General features: G+C 38.8%; 1 protein-coding gene across 5 annotated transcripts in view; it reads left to right on the plus strand.

Moving 5' to 3' along the window:
* TEK (TEK receptor tyrosine kinase) overlaps window positions 1-14,028 on the plus strand; it is a 106,712-nt gene extending 92,684 nt beyond the window's left edge. For 4 of the 5 annotated variants that reach the window (XM_045882503.3, XM_045882504.3, XM_064579585.1 and 1 more), the window contains 2 exons: window positions 1,201-1,300; window positions 2,098-14,028. In XM_045882503.3, the coding sequence (XP_045738459.1) occupies window positions 1,201-1,300; window positions 2,098-2,172 (175 nt within the window). In that variant the 3' untranslated portion in view covers window positions 2,173-14,028. The remainder of the gene's footprint in view (window positions 1-1,200; window positions 1,301-2,097) is intronic. The other variant, XR_010407775.1, reaches the window with a different exon arrangement.
* Window positions 14,029-17,009: the final 2,981 nt, after the last annotated feature.

The raw sequence follows: 17,009 nt of genomic DNA on the forward strand, positions 1-17,009 counted from the left end.
GGACAGACAGGCTCTAGTGAAGGGGTTATCTCATTCACACACACATCGCCCTCCCAAATGGGCAGGGAGTTAAGAGCTTTATCTGCGTAGAAATCCAGCAGGAATTGAAGGTGATGAGATCAGGAAGGTGGACATGAGGAAAGGCAACAAATGGAGAAAAGATCTGAAATTCATGAATAAATGTATGAAACCTTGAGGCTCACTTTGGGGATAGAGATTTCAGAGCTGTGACATGAGGAAGATGGATCTTTTTTAAATCACAGAATCTTGATTCTGCAAGGATAATTCTCCAGGACTAAGAATTATTCCCCAGGGAAGGATGATGTGAAACCACCGTTCCCAAAACTACCTGCAAGTCGCTGCTGCCTGATGGGCATGATATGAAAGAGCAAGGCTCTATTGTCCACACGGAGCCACTTCTAAGAAAGTGTGATATTAATTAGGTCACTGGTACAAGAGGCAGGAACCTAGACCCTGCTACGTTGGTAACCTTTGGGGCACATAAGGTTCCCAATGTGAAATTTTGAGCCCTACCCCTGGACCCTGCTTCTATAGGTCTAGGGTGGGTCCCAGGAATATGCATTTTAATGCAAGTGGTTCTGACCACATTTGGGGGAGTACTGCCTTAGACCAGTGCTTCCCCCACTATGTTCCTGGTACATGCAAGATGCAAATAGATGATACAAGGCAGAAGGAGCTCTGTGGTCACTTGTTCCAGGTTAAGTCAGGTCACACAGGTTTTTTGTTTGTAATGGCAAGACTTCTCAAGCTTTTACTCTGCTAATCCCTAAGAGGGAGATGCAATAGGTGGATCTTGCAAATTTATTAGAGCATGGAACCCTTTTTAAAAAAAAAACAAATTACATTTTGAGAGATGGAGTATTCCAAGGGAGATGCTGCCCTAGACACGAGTCAGCTCTTTCCAGATCATCAGAAGAGCTGAGACCAAGATCCCACAGGAATGGTACTGAGGATACGCACTAGTTTTACTGACAGAAGAAAGGGGGATGTGTGGGTGGGGGGCCCGGGGGGGAGGCCAGAGAGAAACTCGGTGCTCTACTTTTGTGCTGTTGGTTAAGCACAGATGCCCATGTGTGAATTGGCTACACTCCCTTCTCTCGTTTCCATACCCCACACCGGGCCATGCCCAGGACTGAAGCCGAGTCACAGAGTTCACTGCTTAACTCTTTGTTTTCAAAGGTATGACCTCATGAGACAGTGCTGGCGGGAGAAGCCTTACGAGAGGCCCTCGTTTGCCCAGATCCTGGTGTCCTTGAACAGGATGTTAGAAGAACGCAAGGTGAGCATGGAGTTCCAGGCAGGCTCTTGAGTCACGATTTGTCATGCACCCTGTATGGTTAAAAAAAAAAAAAAAGCTGATACAATTCAACAAGCTGTTCTGGGCATAGCCCGAGGCAAGAGAGGGTCATAAAAGACATGGCCCCCAACTTTGAGGATGTTACAATGTCCGAGTTAATAAGATTTCTATAAAAGAGAGAGTCACACACGGTACAACAGATAGAATTAGCCTCTGAGCTAGAAGGACCCTCCTCAGTAATCGAGCCTGACTCTCGAATTTTACAGAAGAAATCTACACAAAGAGGTGAGAGTGATGTGTCCAAGGACACACAGCTGATTGATAGACTGTATAGCCTGGGCTGGAGGCTCCTAGGGGGAGGGTCAGGAATTCCTTAAAAAGGTCTAGCAGGTAGTTGGCTATACAGATCTGAGGTTGAAAAGACAAATTTAGGTTAGGGAAATAGATGGAAAGTCACCACTCAAGGGGTAATTAAACCGGAGACGTGGGTGAGATCACATAGAGGAAAATGGGGACTGAGAAATGATCGTGAGAGACTGGGACATTTCCGGAGGGACCACAGAGAGAGAAGAAAGAATGGCCCAGACTGAGAAGAGTAAGAGGATGAAGTCTTAGGTGTAGAAGGCAAGGGATGCATTTCAGGAAGAAAGCTGTCAAATACAACATGGGGACTGAGGACAGAAAAACGTCCCCCAGGTACCTAGTATTTGAATCGAAACAAGTTAAGCAAGTTAGGGTCTGACTATTCCTGCCCCTCTGAACCGCTCTTGCTCTCGCAGACCTACGTGAATACTACACTTTATGAGAAGTTTGCCTACGCCGGGATCGACTGCTCTGCTGAAGAAGCAGCCTAGAACAGCCCACATCCATCTGTACGTAATGTTGCCCCTTCCCAGGCATGTCAGACCCTTGATGCCAAGAAAGCCAGCAAGACTCTGCCAAGAGAGGTGACACGGAATATAAAAATGTATATATATTGCTGTATGTCTGGGACGTGACCACAGAAACCCCTGTGTGTGAATCTATAGGACACTTTGACTCTACTAGGACTGTATATACTGTTTTGAGTAAGAATGTGCTGAACTCAGAATGCCTGTTTATGGTTTCATATGCAATAATATATTTTTCTAAAAATATGGACTTTACAGGAAGGTGTGCGAGTACAATTACTATGATGCCTAACTCATTATCACCCTGGATGTTTTTGATATTTACCTTCATAGTGAATGCTATAAAATGTTTTGCTGTATAGAACAAAGATGTTAATAAACCTCACACCCACCCTGACAGCACCAGTGAGGAAAGTGGGGGAAATACGTTAGATTATCAGGACATAGGTGAACATCTGAAAGGGATTCTTCTATCCATCTCTAAACTTTCTCCCCGACCTGTAGAAGCCATTTCAATTTCACTTGGTCATTGGACACCTCCGTCATGTGTTTCCAGAGCCCACGAGTCAATCCATCTAGAAGGGGACTTAACTCTCTTTCCGTAGGAGTCTAAGGATCTTTAGAGAAGTACAAGTTTGATAAATTAATGGGATTTAGTTTTAGTTTCTCTGGTGATATTGATTTGTGTATTTTAAGAAATCGAGCAGGAACCCTGGGATTCTATTTGGGAGACATGTGACATTTGTACCGACAGGACATCCCTTCACATACTACACATTGTACAGTTTCCATGCTGATCAGTTGTGAGTTTACAGTTTATACCGTAGGCACACATTGCCCTGAGATCGTACAGTAAGTGAATAAATGTCTTGCCTACCTGTTTTTCGTCTGGGAATGTTTCTCCTAGGTCTTGCCAGATGTCTTTCAAGTTACCGTCCTCCAGCTCCGTCAGTAAGATGCCCGTAGCGCAGTGGGTGTGGTACTCCACCAGACATGCTAGTTCCAGCTCGCAGGACTGGAAACATCGAGAAGTGTTCTGTCTAGTCCACTTTCTGTGCCTCCAGTAGTGTTCCAGTGTCAACTGAGGGCTTGGAACTGGAATCTCTCTTAAATGGGACAGTGTGAAATCGGTCAACATACAGCATAAAGTTCCCTATTCCTGCCCCTTAATCCACCTCACGTATTCAGAAGCGATAGCAGGGCCCTTTGTTCACAACAGCGTGTTCAGGTAGAGACAGCACAAGCAAGGCTGCTAGCATACCCTGAATCAACAGCTGGAAACTCAGTGAAGAGCCCTTGAACACAGGTCCAGATACCTGTCATAGCTCCTTTGGCTTTTTACCATGTGTTGTAGACATACTCTGGACCGCGCTTAGTTTCAAAGTACATGGAACTGAACAAGGATGACCTGAAAATGCCGATAATCCCTTCAAATTTTGCATATGACTTTGGAACAGACTTTTTTTTTCCTTATAATAGTCTGACCTTCTTAATTATATATTACTTAAATTCATAATGATCTAAATTTGAATTATTTTACTTCACCTCAAGTACATGACAAGAGACCTGGCTGAGAAGTACGTGGGACAGCAAGAAAAAGATGTAAGTCACAATAGGAAGGCATCCACACAAGCAACGGTCAGAAGGTGACTGGGGTACTTCCGGCACAGAGGCCCTCCTATTGATTACACCAACTCACTTGTTCTATTGGCAATAAAACCTTTGTGATTTTGTAGCATGTCAGCAACAGTAATATTGAAGAGTCATACTTACTTAAGGGTAATCAAACAGAATAAAGTCATGTAGTTTCCACATTTTGAGAAAGCAAGAAAGATGGCGCTAACTCCTCAAAAGAATGAGACAATTCAGGTATTGGGAATGCAGGTTACTGTGTTTAGAAGATCCAGATACTGCCTTAAAAAAAAAATTGTTATGAATTAAAATTCAGTCACAGTACACCAGTTAGAATAAAAACACATTACACAATAGCCAAATGACCAAAATCTTTATGTTAACAGAGTACGCTGAAAAGTTTACATTTACTTTGTGAGGAAAATCTATTCTATTTATATATGAGACCTAAAAAAAATTCTGTTGGGTCAAGATGGTTTTCGGTATTTGGAGAGAAAAAGAAATGTACGTCACCGGAGACATGACCCTGATGGAGGACACGGGCCCACTGGTTCAACTGTAAACCGCGATCCACTGTCACACGCGATCCATGAAGAAGAGTCGAAAATTCAAACCAACTTAATCCTCCCAACTAACCGCCCCCCACCCCACACACAGCTTCTGAAATAAACTGTGGAAGCTTAACCTTGAACATGTAATAAATAAACCTCAACAGCACTTTTCTTTCTCCTCTTTGAAGAAAAAGGTCAAGAAACATCCTACCATCATAGACCCAACTCTACTGTCAGCAGGAGAGATGTCACTGAAACAACACTGCAGGGATTTCAGATCTGCTCAGGCAAAGTGATTACTTCTTCCCTTTTAGGTCTTCTTTCACCTTCCAGAGAACCAGCTCCATGCAGGCGGCAGCACTTTCACTTGAACTGTGACCTCCAAACGGTACAGAATATAAAACAACGTGTTAGACCTACAACGACTTCATCCGTGATATACCACAGCGGTTCGCAGAACGAAGCCTTAAGTTCATGTGTCTAAAAAATTAACACTGAGCACTTACCAAAATATGATTGATTCCTTTGTAAAGATTATACATAAGTCTAGATTAGCAAACATCTCCCTCTTCCTATGTAGCCTGTCCTCACATTGTCACCTTCCCCATATACCTCTTTTACAGAGAACAACAAAGCAGCAGGCATTAGTAAAAGATCTGGCAAAAAGCCAAAAATAGAGAGCGCTAGAAAAAGTACAGCTCTCTACACCAAGAATGACCTCAGATACAAGTGCATGAAATTTACCCAAAATATAAAGCCTACAGTTCTAGTGAGAATAATAAATGATGTATGAGATTAAATGAGAAAAGTCACATGATCAACACATCTAAAATGGTATGGTATTTTTCATTTGTGTTATTCTGGAAAAAAATGGGGTATTAGATGTTTGTATAAGCTGTTTTTTGTGAAGTGAAATATTTTCCTGTCTAAGGTTCAAGACAGTTTTCAATAGAACACATTACATTTTATAATAGAATTTTGTAGGAATTTTTTGAGATGTATTTTTAGCAAAACAGACGAAGACCCACTGAGACAACAGCAGTGTCTAACAGACAGAGTGAAAGAATAAAGACCACACGGTACACTTGGTATTTTGATCAGAGGGCCTTCCCATATCTTAGGTATCCTTAGAAACACAGCATTGTAACATAAATTTTAACATACGCAGAATTAATTTTCTTAGACTTCTATGTTGTGTGAAAGAGGAGCCTACACGGGCACGCATGAATGTAGAGAGTAACTAACCTCCATTCCAAGGCAGACACTGCTCAACTGTGCACAGGGCAATGCCACTTATGGGGTAGTTGGTAGCTATCCTTGCTCTACTTGATTAACTTGTTTAATGTTGGGTGTATTTCATCAGAAAAAACATGTTCTGAGAGCAAGATACACACACCACCAGTATAAATCAAGTGCACATATGATGAATCTATTGAATGTGAACAATTCTTTTTCTAACACAACACACACAATTTACTCTGGGTGAGATGACCCACACCCAGTGAATTCTGGAATCTCATTTGATGAAAAGCTCGTATGAAAAGGGGTACCCAGCTAAATTTAGACTGGAATTAGATCTCCACACCCACAGAAGTTTTATACATGAACTCAAAGGCCAGGCAACTTTCCGAACAAAGATTTGGCCACCATTCTCTGTAATGGTTATTCTGATGCCCATGGAAGATCCACGATGACACCAGGCAGTGGGCATTTTAGTGCTTTTTACATAACAAGATGCTTTAGGGTTCTCCACCCTAGGAGAGAATCCATACAGAAAAACCCACCTTAAGCACTTCAGGGAGCAGACCTTTTACCATGAATCCCATGGTTTGTTTACTCAAGTCAGACTTAGGATCCTGATATTAATCAGGAGCAAACAGGCTCTTACCATTGTCCTGAATGATCCTCTGCAGGTGGTCAGCCACTAGACTCTTGAGGGATCTTTTGTGAGGCAAGCCTAGCCGATGAGGAAACAGAACTGTCGTGTCCACAACTGAAGTATGAATTAGTTGTCAAATGAAAGAGAAAATCCTCTCAGAAGCTCTCCCCAAAGAATAACAACACTGATCACAGCAACAATCATTGTAGAGGGAGAATATGCTCCATGGGCAAGGAATGTGAGGCAGCTAAGACTATCAGTCATTAAGCCCTCCACATGGATTAATCATTACAACTTGCAGACTAACCTAATGAGGTAGATATTTTATTGTCCCTTTTATGATATTGGCCCTTTTTGCAGCCAAGGGAACTGCAGCTCTGAGAGATGAAGAACGGAGTTAGGAGAGTACCTGGAAATCGAATCTAAGTGGTCTGATTTGTGGATCCACTTTCCTCCTGTGAGCACCACCAGGGGGCAGCATGTGCAGACAGGTTCCAACCAAGACTCGGGGTAGATGCAGAGTCACATTCCCACCTTGGGACTCCGCTGAGGGGGGCACACCTCAACTTAGCACATGTCCTACCACATATGAGTGGTTTACTTGTCAGTGTCTGGGGAGGGGTCATAGACAAGGACCCTGTCGCGTCTATGTCCAAATTTCCTGTGCTTATACATGAAAGATGATGCATAAACTTCCACTGAAGTTTCATACAGCAGAAATTAAGATAGATAAAAAGAAGAGCAGTCAGATAACTGAGAGCCTAGAAAGTTAGGTACCAGTTTGGATTCTTGAGGAGGGGAGCTGTATTTTGAAAGGAGCATGGAAGAAGATTAGCTTCAGGAATAATTTAAAGTCTCATTGAAAAATGAGGAGTTGGAAAGTTAACATTTAGCACCAGTATGCCATGTTTAGAAGCACTTTAAATTCTCCTTTAATGTGTCAACTACCAACCAGACACCAGTTCCTGGCTGTGGGGTACTGAATAAATCAAAGAAGACAGTGGTAGAAATAGAGAAGAATAGGAAAATCCAAGAGTTGTCTGGACAGAAGAAACAGACTGATTACAATGAAGAATCGTGATGGTTTAGGATTTTCTGGTCTAGGACACAGGTGGAATAAAATGGTTCCTGAAAAAGGAGAGAAAGTCATGGTGAGAAGTTCAGTTTGAGACGTGAGGTCTCTGAGGCAACAGAAGGACATCCCTGGAAGAACTTTCTCAAAGAAAACTTAGGTCTGTCCCCACCTCTCTTTTCACACAGTTTGGTAGGTCTGGGTAGAAGCACATGTCAGACTTATCTGTCACAGGCAAACACAACACTGCTATTGGAAACAAATCTATACTTTGAATACCAGGTGCTTTACAGAGAACAGGGCTGACATTCACCTATGAAATTTAAATGGCCTTATTTGTATTCTTGCACCAAAGAAGAACTAGCCCTTCTCTGCATGAAGGTAAGTCCTCGGGGTGGCTAAAACAAAGAATTAGCAAATGTCTCCAAAGTTCGAGAGCTGTGCTGTCCAAGTGGTAAGCCACCAGCCGCATGTGGCTGTTTAAATTTAATATAAAAAATGAAAGAATCATTTTCTCAGTCACATTAGACATATTGTAAATGTTCAATAACAAATGTGGCTAGTGTCTACCATGGTGTATAGTGAAAATATAGAAAGTTCTATCGGATACTAGTGTTCTAGAACAGAGGTGGTCACCAAACTCTTAAAAATGCCAAGCTGTAAATATTTTGGGCTTGCAGACCACACAGTCTCTGTCGTAACTATTTAAAAATGCTGTTGTAGCATGAAAGCAGCCACAGAAAATACAGAAGTGAATGGGGGCAGTGGGTCTAACAAAAATATTTGCAAAAATAGGTGGCCAGCACTGGCCACAGTGTTCTGACTCCTGTTCTAGAGCAAAGAACAGATAATTTTAACCTAAAGTATATTAAGGGGCAGATTTTCAAGTCTATCATGCCAAGAAAAATGAACATGACATTTGATTTTGAGCCTACCTGTAAGACCTACCTGATTTAATATGAAAAAGTATCTCCAAGTAGGTGAATAAAATAACCTGTTAGATAAACCTAGTCTTACCCATTCTAATATTAAAGACAATGTCAAACAATGATTCTGGCTTTATCCTAACTAATGGATTTTCTTTTTGATCTGGACGAGACCAATGACTTTAGCTGCCTTATACCACTTCTGGTTTATGATGGTGGGACTATATTATCAACATGGACAGCAATTCTTTTCTTCTTAGTTAACAGGGCAAATCAACAATCAGTGATAATGCAATAATAAGGACTACCATCTTAACATATACTGTTCTGTGAAAGTACAAGGCTGTAATTCTTTACCTTAAGAGCATAGAGACTATGTTCAAAGCTATGTCCAATTAGTACAGTGTCAGCACTGAACAGGTTCAACAGGATGGCTTGGACATCACGGATCGATGTTTTAGTGTTCTTCAGGTCATCTTCAACTACACCGGGAAACCTGCCCCAGTAAGACACACAATGCAAGAAGGTAACTCGCTGGATTTCATCAATTAGAGTTAGAACACATCACTGACCCAGTGTGACAAACACTCACTGAACAAAACAAAGATCTTACTTATGACCATCAGCTATCCTTTACTAGCTTATATTTGTAAAATGTAATGTGGATTAATTAATGTAAACCTGGGAGGGGGGAGACATGAGGAGTTCACAGAGTTCCTCTGAACTCTCTTTGTATAATCTGAGCTTTATCTCCCATTAAAGTAAGCCTAAAACAGCCACCATGGAAAACAATATGGAAGTTCCTCAAAAAATTAAAACTAGAATTACCATATGATCCAGTAATTCCACTACTGGGTATTTACCCAGAGAAAACAAAAACACAAATTTAAAAAGATATATGCACCCCTATGTTTATTGCAGCATTACTTATAATAGCCAAGATGTGGAAGCAACCTAAGTGTCCACTGATGGATAAAGATGTGGTGCACACACAGAGGAGTATTATGCAGCATTAAAAAAGAATGAGATCTTACCATTTATGACAACATGGATGGACCTAAAGGGTATTATGCTAAGTAAGTCAGACTGAGCTTTCACTCATATGTGGAATCTAAAAAACAAATAAGCAAAAAGCAGAACGAGACCTATAAATATAGAGAACTAATGGTTGCCAGAGGGAAGGGGGATGGGAGGATGGTCAAAATGGGCAGAGGGGAGTGGGAGATACATGCTTTTCATTACGGAGTAAATAAGTTATGGGAATAAAAGGTACAGCATGGGGAGTATAGTCAATAAAATTTTAATAGTGTTGTATGGTGACAGATGGTAGCTACACTCATGAGCATAGAATAATAGATGTTGAATCACAATGTTTTATACCAGAGACTAATGTAACATTGTGTGTCTACTAGGCTCAAATAATAAAAAATATAAAGCCTAAATATGAAATATGGGTACCATGGAAGAACCCTAGGCAGAATCCAGATAACCTAAGTTCGAACTCTGCTATGACTCTACTACTTACTTACTATATTTGTGGGGTGTTTTTTACTGTTTTATTTATTTATTAAATTTTTAATTTTAACTCCAGGATAGTTAACATACAGTATTATATTAGTTTCAGGTGGACAATATAGTGATTCAACAATTCTATACATTACTCAGTGCTCATCATGGTAAGTGTACTCCTACTCCCCTTCACCTATTTCCCCATCCCCCCATTCCGTCTGGTAACCATCAGTTTGTTCTCTATAGTTAAGAGTCTGTTTATTGGTTTCTTTTTTTTTCTTTGCTCATTTGTTTTGTTTCTTAAATTCCATCTATGAGTGAAATCATAGGGTATTTGCCTTTCTCTGACTTATTTTTCTTAGCATAATACTCTCTAGCTCTATCCATGTTGTTGCAAATGGCAAGATTTCATTCTTTTTATGGCTGAATAATATTCCACTACATCTTCTTCACACTTACTATATTTGACTTTCAGAACGTTACTTAACCTTCTGGTCTCAGTTTTATCTGTAGAGTTAATTACCTATCTTAATGTTATGAGAACAAGTGAAATACATGCAGAAAACTACACTAGTGGACTCCACTGAAGCACATTCTAAGTAACTGTCCAGAAACATGGCTACTTCTCTGCTTTACTGCAATTTAGGAGAAAAGCAAGACATAAAAATACTGGCAAAGTATTTTTAACTTAAAGTACATATTGATATTATTGTCTCCTGTAAACAAAACATACATGACTCCACTTTTATTTAACATAGTATAAGAAGTATTAGCTAGAGCAACGAGGCAGGAAAAAGAAATAAAAGGCATCCAAATTGGAAAGGAAGAAGTTTCAAACTGTTTGCAGATGACATGATTTTATATATAGACAATCCAAAGACTCCACCAAAAAACTGTTAGAATAAATGAGTTCAGTAAATTTGCAGGGTCCAAAAAAATCAATATACAAAAGTCTACTGCATTTTTATACACTAATAATGAAATTTCATTAAAAAAATTAAGAAAATACCATTTACAAGCATCAAAAAGAATAAAATACCTAGGAATAAGTTTAATCAAGGAGGTAAAAGACCTGTACACTGAAAATTAAGACACTGATGAAAGAAATTGAAGGGGACATCAGTAAATTCAAAGATATTCCATGCTCATGGATCGGAAGAACACTATTAATATTACCATATCACCCAAAGAAGTGTACACATCCAATGCAATCCGTATCAAAATTCCAATGGCATTTTTCACATAAACAGAACAAGCAACTGTAAATTTTGTATGGAACCACAAGAGATCCTGAATAGCTAAAGCAATCTTGAAAAAGAACAACAAAGTTGGAGGCATCACACTTCCTGATTTCAAACAATATTACAAAGCTATAGTAGTCAAAACAGTATGGTACTGGCATAAAGACAAACGCAGAGATCAATGGAACAGAATAGAAAGTCCAGAAATAAACCCATGCATATATGGTCAATTAATCTAGGACAAAGAAAGAGTGAATACACAATGGAGAAAGGATAGTCTCTTCAGTAAGTGGTGTTGGGAAAACTGGACAGCCACATGCAAAAGAATAAAAGTGGACTACTATCTTATACCATACTCAAAAATTAACTAAAAAAGACTTAAAGACTTGACTCTTAAGACCAGAAACCATAAAACTCCTAGAACAGGCAAAACACTCCTCGACATTGATTTTAATCTTTTTTTTTTTTTTTGGATCTGACTCCAAAGGCAATGGCAACAAAAGCAAAAATAAACAAATGGGACTACCTTAAACTAAAAAGCTTCTGCAACCATCAACAAAATAACCCACGGAATGGGAGAAGGTATTTGCAAATCATTTATCCAATGAGGGGTTAATATCCAAAGTATATAAAGAACTCTTACAACTCAACAAAAAAATCCCAAACAATCGGATTAAAAAATGGGCAGAGGATCTGAATAGACATTTTTGCAAAGATATAGAGATGGCCAACAGACACATGAAAAGATGCTCGATATCACTCATCATCAGGGAAATGCAAATCAAAACCACAATGAGATACCACCTCACACCTGTTATATGGCTACTGTCAACAAAATAAGAAATAACAAGTGTTGGCAAGGATGTGGAGCAAAGGGAACCTTCGTGCACTGTTGGTGGTAATATAAATTGGTGTAGCCAACATACTGCCAGTATACAGTATATATGGTACATAGCCGTATACTATGCAAAACATGGAGCTTCCTCAAACAATTAAAAACAGAACTACCATATGATCCACCAATTATACTTCTGAGTATCTATCTGAAGAAGATGAAAGCACTAATTTGAAAAGAAATATGTACTCCAGTGTTTATTGCAGCATTACTTTCAATAGCCACGATATGGAAATAACCTAAGTATTCATTGATGGATGAATGGATAAGAAGATGCAGCATAATATCTACAAAGAAATACCACTTAGCTCTAAGAAAGAAATCTTGCCATTTGTGACAACATGGATGAACCTTAAGGGTATTAGGCTAAGTGAAATAAATCAGAGAAAGACAAACACCTTATGATTTCACTTATATGTGGAATCTAAAAAACAAAATAAATGAACAAACAAAACAAAACTCACAGATACAGAGATCAGAATGGTGGTTTCCAGAGGGGAAGGCAGTTGGGGGTAGAAAAAATGGGTTAAGGAGACCAAGAGGTACAAATTTCCACTTATAAGTCAAGTGGATGTAACGTACAGCAATGAGAGCAATTAGAGTCCTCTAATCATTAATACTGTACTATAAAATTGAAAGTTATTTAAAAAAGGAAATCTTAAAAGTTCTCACAAGAAAAAAGTTTTTAAACTTTGTATGGTGACAGATGATAACTAGTCTTATTGTGATGATTTCACATGCAAATGACAAATCATTATATTATACACCTGAAACTGACAATGTATGCCAATTATACTTGAATAGTTAAAAAAAAAAAAGATACCTGGCTCCATCATCAAGCTTAGGGAATTTGATAAATAGTTAATCAACTCTTTGGATTAAGAAGAAATTATCATGGAGTACTTGGGCTTACTTTAAAACATTTTTAAAAAATTCAATGCACTGAATGCATTTGAAGTTTTTTTGAGACTCAAAATTATTTATAATGCAAGCCCTTCAGTTATCATTTTGTCACTATGAATATCAATAATTACCAAATTATTTCCAAAAAAGCAGTTAGGAAAGATTCCATTAAACCATGAAAGAATAAGTACCACTAGAAGTACAGTAACGTTTAGTTACAATTTTGTTTGTCAATATACCCCAATAAAGCTGGAAAAAAAAAAAACCAATAAAATAGGGCTATTCAAATGTGGCAAAAATGAGTAGGGAAAAAAATCCAAATAGGTCAGAAGAAAGATTAGTATACAAAATGTATTTTCTGATAATAGCAATTTTAACTGATTTTTATGCATATAACCATTTTTATGAACTGTGAGGGAATTTAGGTTTAAAAATGCTTATTAGAATTCTCTATAAGTATTCTCAATATTTATCATCAAAACAACTTTTAATTTACATGACCACTTTGTTTTATTGTGTTCCAAAATTATGGTCATACACACACTATATATGATACATATACTTTATATACAATATTACAAAAGATATTATATATACTACACTGTATTATGTATACTATGTACATTATATATATTATATATGTGTATGTGTATATACAAGCCATATTTATATGTGTAAACAAATCACATATATATACACACACATATAAATGAGTAATTTTAAGTACTTTTGGAGAATGTGTTAAAGAAAACTGAACAATAAATACAATAACATCAATAATAAACACTTCTTATTCTAAAGTACAAATTTAGATCCTTGCCATTTTATATTTGAGTAAGTATATAAATAGGTCATGTTATATGGCTTATAAGCCTTTAGGAAACCCAAATTCAATTGATCAGTGATATCACTGGTGTTTCATACGAGGTTTTTAAAAATTAAAGGCACATCTATATTGTACCATTTCAAAGTTAGCACTGAGTTTGGGTGAGAAATATGTCATATTTTAATAATAATGGTTCACCGAATAGAATCTGCACTGCACCATTACTTTGCATGCCATATCAAAGCCATGTATACTCAGGGACATGTCTACAAGATTGCAGAAATTTTTATCTAATGGGTATTTTTACCTAATGGAAATGGCTAATATCGTATTTTCAAAAGGAACTGATTAATGGTGGAACAATGAATAAAATAGTTTATTCAATATTTTTACCTCTCTAGCCTCCTACCTACCACTCCAACATGTCAACACCATGAGGGCTGAAGCCTTGTCTCTTATTTAGGGTTGTAACCTGGGGTCTAACACAGTGTCTGTCTGCATAATTTTAGCAAGGTACTCAATAAAATATGAATGTTTTTGAACAAATGAATGAGCTAAAGGAAAATAGTATAACTCATGGTGTAACATTGACTCAATAAAAGTACTAAGCTAAAACTCACCTAAACTACATGTTGAATATTCTACATTCTCAAAAGCCAACCCTTTTATATACCTGGTGTTATAGTCAATGACTTCTTCATCCGGTTTCACAAATGTATCATAGACCACCTGGAGGCTGGGATCAACCACGGTCACTTGAGTAAGTTCCAAACCTTTGGCTGTATAGCACTATAAAGGGGGGGGGAGGGAACATATTAAACTTACATAGCATATTGAGTAAACATTTTAACATCTTAGATATCCTAAAGGAATATTTCTAACTAGAATATACAATTTAATCATATTATTTGGATTTGCTGACAAAAGCCAGTCAGTGGATCTGACAGTCTTGTAAAAGATGTTCCAAGCTTTAATTTTGTTTTAAATGTTAGTAGTATTTCTGCTAATAAGATCATTCCATTTTCTTGGCTTAGTCTTCACAATTATTTTTATTAGACATTAGTGCTATCCAGTAGAACATTCCATGATGACAAAATGTTTTATTTCTATGCTGTCTAGTATGGCAGCCACTAGCCACTAGTATGAGGGGCGCCTGGGTGGCTCAGTCAGTTAAGCATCTGCCTCTTGATTTTGGCTCAGGTCATGATCTCAGGGTTGTGAGACTGAGCCCTGCATTGGGCTCTGCACTGGGCATGGAGCCTGCTTGAGATTCTCCCTCCCTCTCTTCATCTGCCTCTCCCCCACTTCCATGTGTACATGCTCTCTCTCTCAAAAAAAAAAAATGAAATATGGCTAGCATGACTGAGGAACTGAGTGTTACCTATTGGATTATGCGGTTATAGATTTTGTTGAATTACAAAAGAAAATCTTTACAATACATAAACATGGCATTGTAGAGGACAACATGGAAAGGATACTTGATTTCAAAGTCTGAAGCAGCCTTGTTTCCAGTTAAAGACCTAAGCTTCAAACAATGCCCTTCTCCACTTATTATTAAATTCTACTAATCTGCTCTCCAAATATACCGTAGGGAATAAAAATTTTAGGTTTCGGCAGAGACAACCGTTCACATGATGTTTGACATGTCCAATGTACTTTCCCCTATTTTAGTATATCTGATTCTCACAGTAACCATGGAGTGATTATTAACCCCATACTTTACAGATTAGAGCATCCAGGAGACTTGCTCGGGGGGTGACAGCGGGTAAGGGGTGGGGCTTCCCAGGTCATAGGATTCCAAGTTCTCTTTGTTCCCTGCTTTTTCATATTGATTCTCATATGAAGAAAAATCCCTAAAAATATTTTACTGTCTCTATAAACAAGAGTTTCTGAAAAATTTATTCAAGTTTTTATGTTGATTCGGGGGTAACGGTACTATTTATAACATTTTCCACCCATATAAATTCAGCAATTTGAGGAGTAGAACCACCATTGGTAATATATAAAAAAAAATTAACAAATAAAAAGAGGACCATGGACCAATTCCTGGCTCTATCCCTTACTAGGTATGGGAATTCCTCCAAGTCACCTCTCTTCAGCTTCAGTTGCTTCTGAAAGTATGTGAACTATACTGCAGAGCTTTGTGGGATGGGGATAAAGCCCAGTGAAGTGCTGTCATACAATGGAGAGTGCACCACAATAATTCGCTTGTAATTACTCCAAGAAGGGTGGAAGAGAAAACAATGACATACCACCTCACAATTCACAGCAAATACACCAGGATTACCATCGGCGCGTGGGCACTTGACGAAAGTCTTCACGAAGCCCTCTATGTTTTCTTTCTGGTCATGAACGTGAAGCTGAAATAAACGTTGCCAAATAAATTACTGTTTATTCCTGCAGGGGCAATTACACTCATAAAAATTTCCTCAATTAAAAATTAGCTAATGAATTCTTTCAAATGCTTCTTGGTCTCTGGAGGCAACACCTCTGGTCCCGACAGGAACAGTGGTCTGGATGACAAGCCCTACCTTGGCAACCTGACACCCGGCAGATCCAAGGACACCTTCACAACAGCTGTACTGTGTCTCTAAGCCACCGAGGACTGCAAACCAACAAAAAATACAAATCAAAACAGGCAAACTCTATAAAGCAGAAGTGGCTCACTCCCAGAGTACGTGTCTTACCCTACCCTCAAAGACCTTTAAGGATACTGCCGTGCACATGATCTGATGTTACCACTCCACATAGTCCTAGTTTGGGATATTACATAATGAACAGGAAAAATCAACTCCTGGAAGCAGAGTTCTTATGGGTCTCACTTTGAAGGTGAATTACAATTACCAATGTCCTGAACACCTTCTGTCTCCTTCCTTTCTCTTTCCCTGATTTTGCCCTGGTCCCTCAGCAATCCTCTGGCATTCATTTTTTTTTTTAAGGTTTTATTTATTTATTTATTTATTTATTTATTTATTTATTTAGAGAGACAATAGGCACATGAAAGTGGGGGGAGGGGCAGAGGGAGAGGGAGAAAGAATCTCAAGCTGACTCCGCACTGAGTGGGGAGGTCCACAAGGGGCTTGATCCCAGGACCCTGAGATCATGACCAGAGTCAAAATCAATAGTCGGACACTTCACCAACTGAGCCACCCAGGCACCCCTGGTGTCACTACTTTATTCTGCTTTGACTTTACCTCAACTATCTTTTCAACCTTCCCTACTCCTTGACCTTCTCTCTCTACTGGAGCCCTCTGGTTGAGGGGTTCCAACTACCACCTTCTCCCTTCCTGTGTCTGAGCTGTTGATCTGACCCAAGAAACCACCCAGTTATGGAGGCTGAGACCACAACACAGATGGCGCCTCCAGC

Source organism: Mirounga angustirostris, unplaced genomic scaffold, assembly GCF_029215605.1.
Source record: "Mirounga angustirostris isolate CCGP_5_RB_7025 unplaced genomic scaffold, mMirAng1.0.hap1 SCAF_15, whole genome shotgun sequence".
In the NCBI taxonomy this organism is placed as follows: Eukaryota; Metazoa; Chordata; class Mammalia; order Carnivora; family Phocidae; genus Mirounga; species Mirounga angustirostris.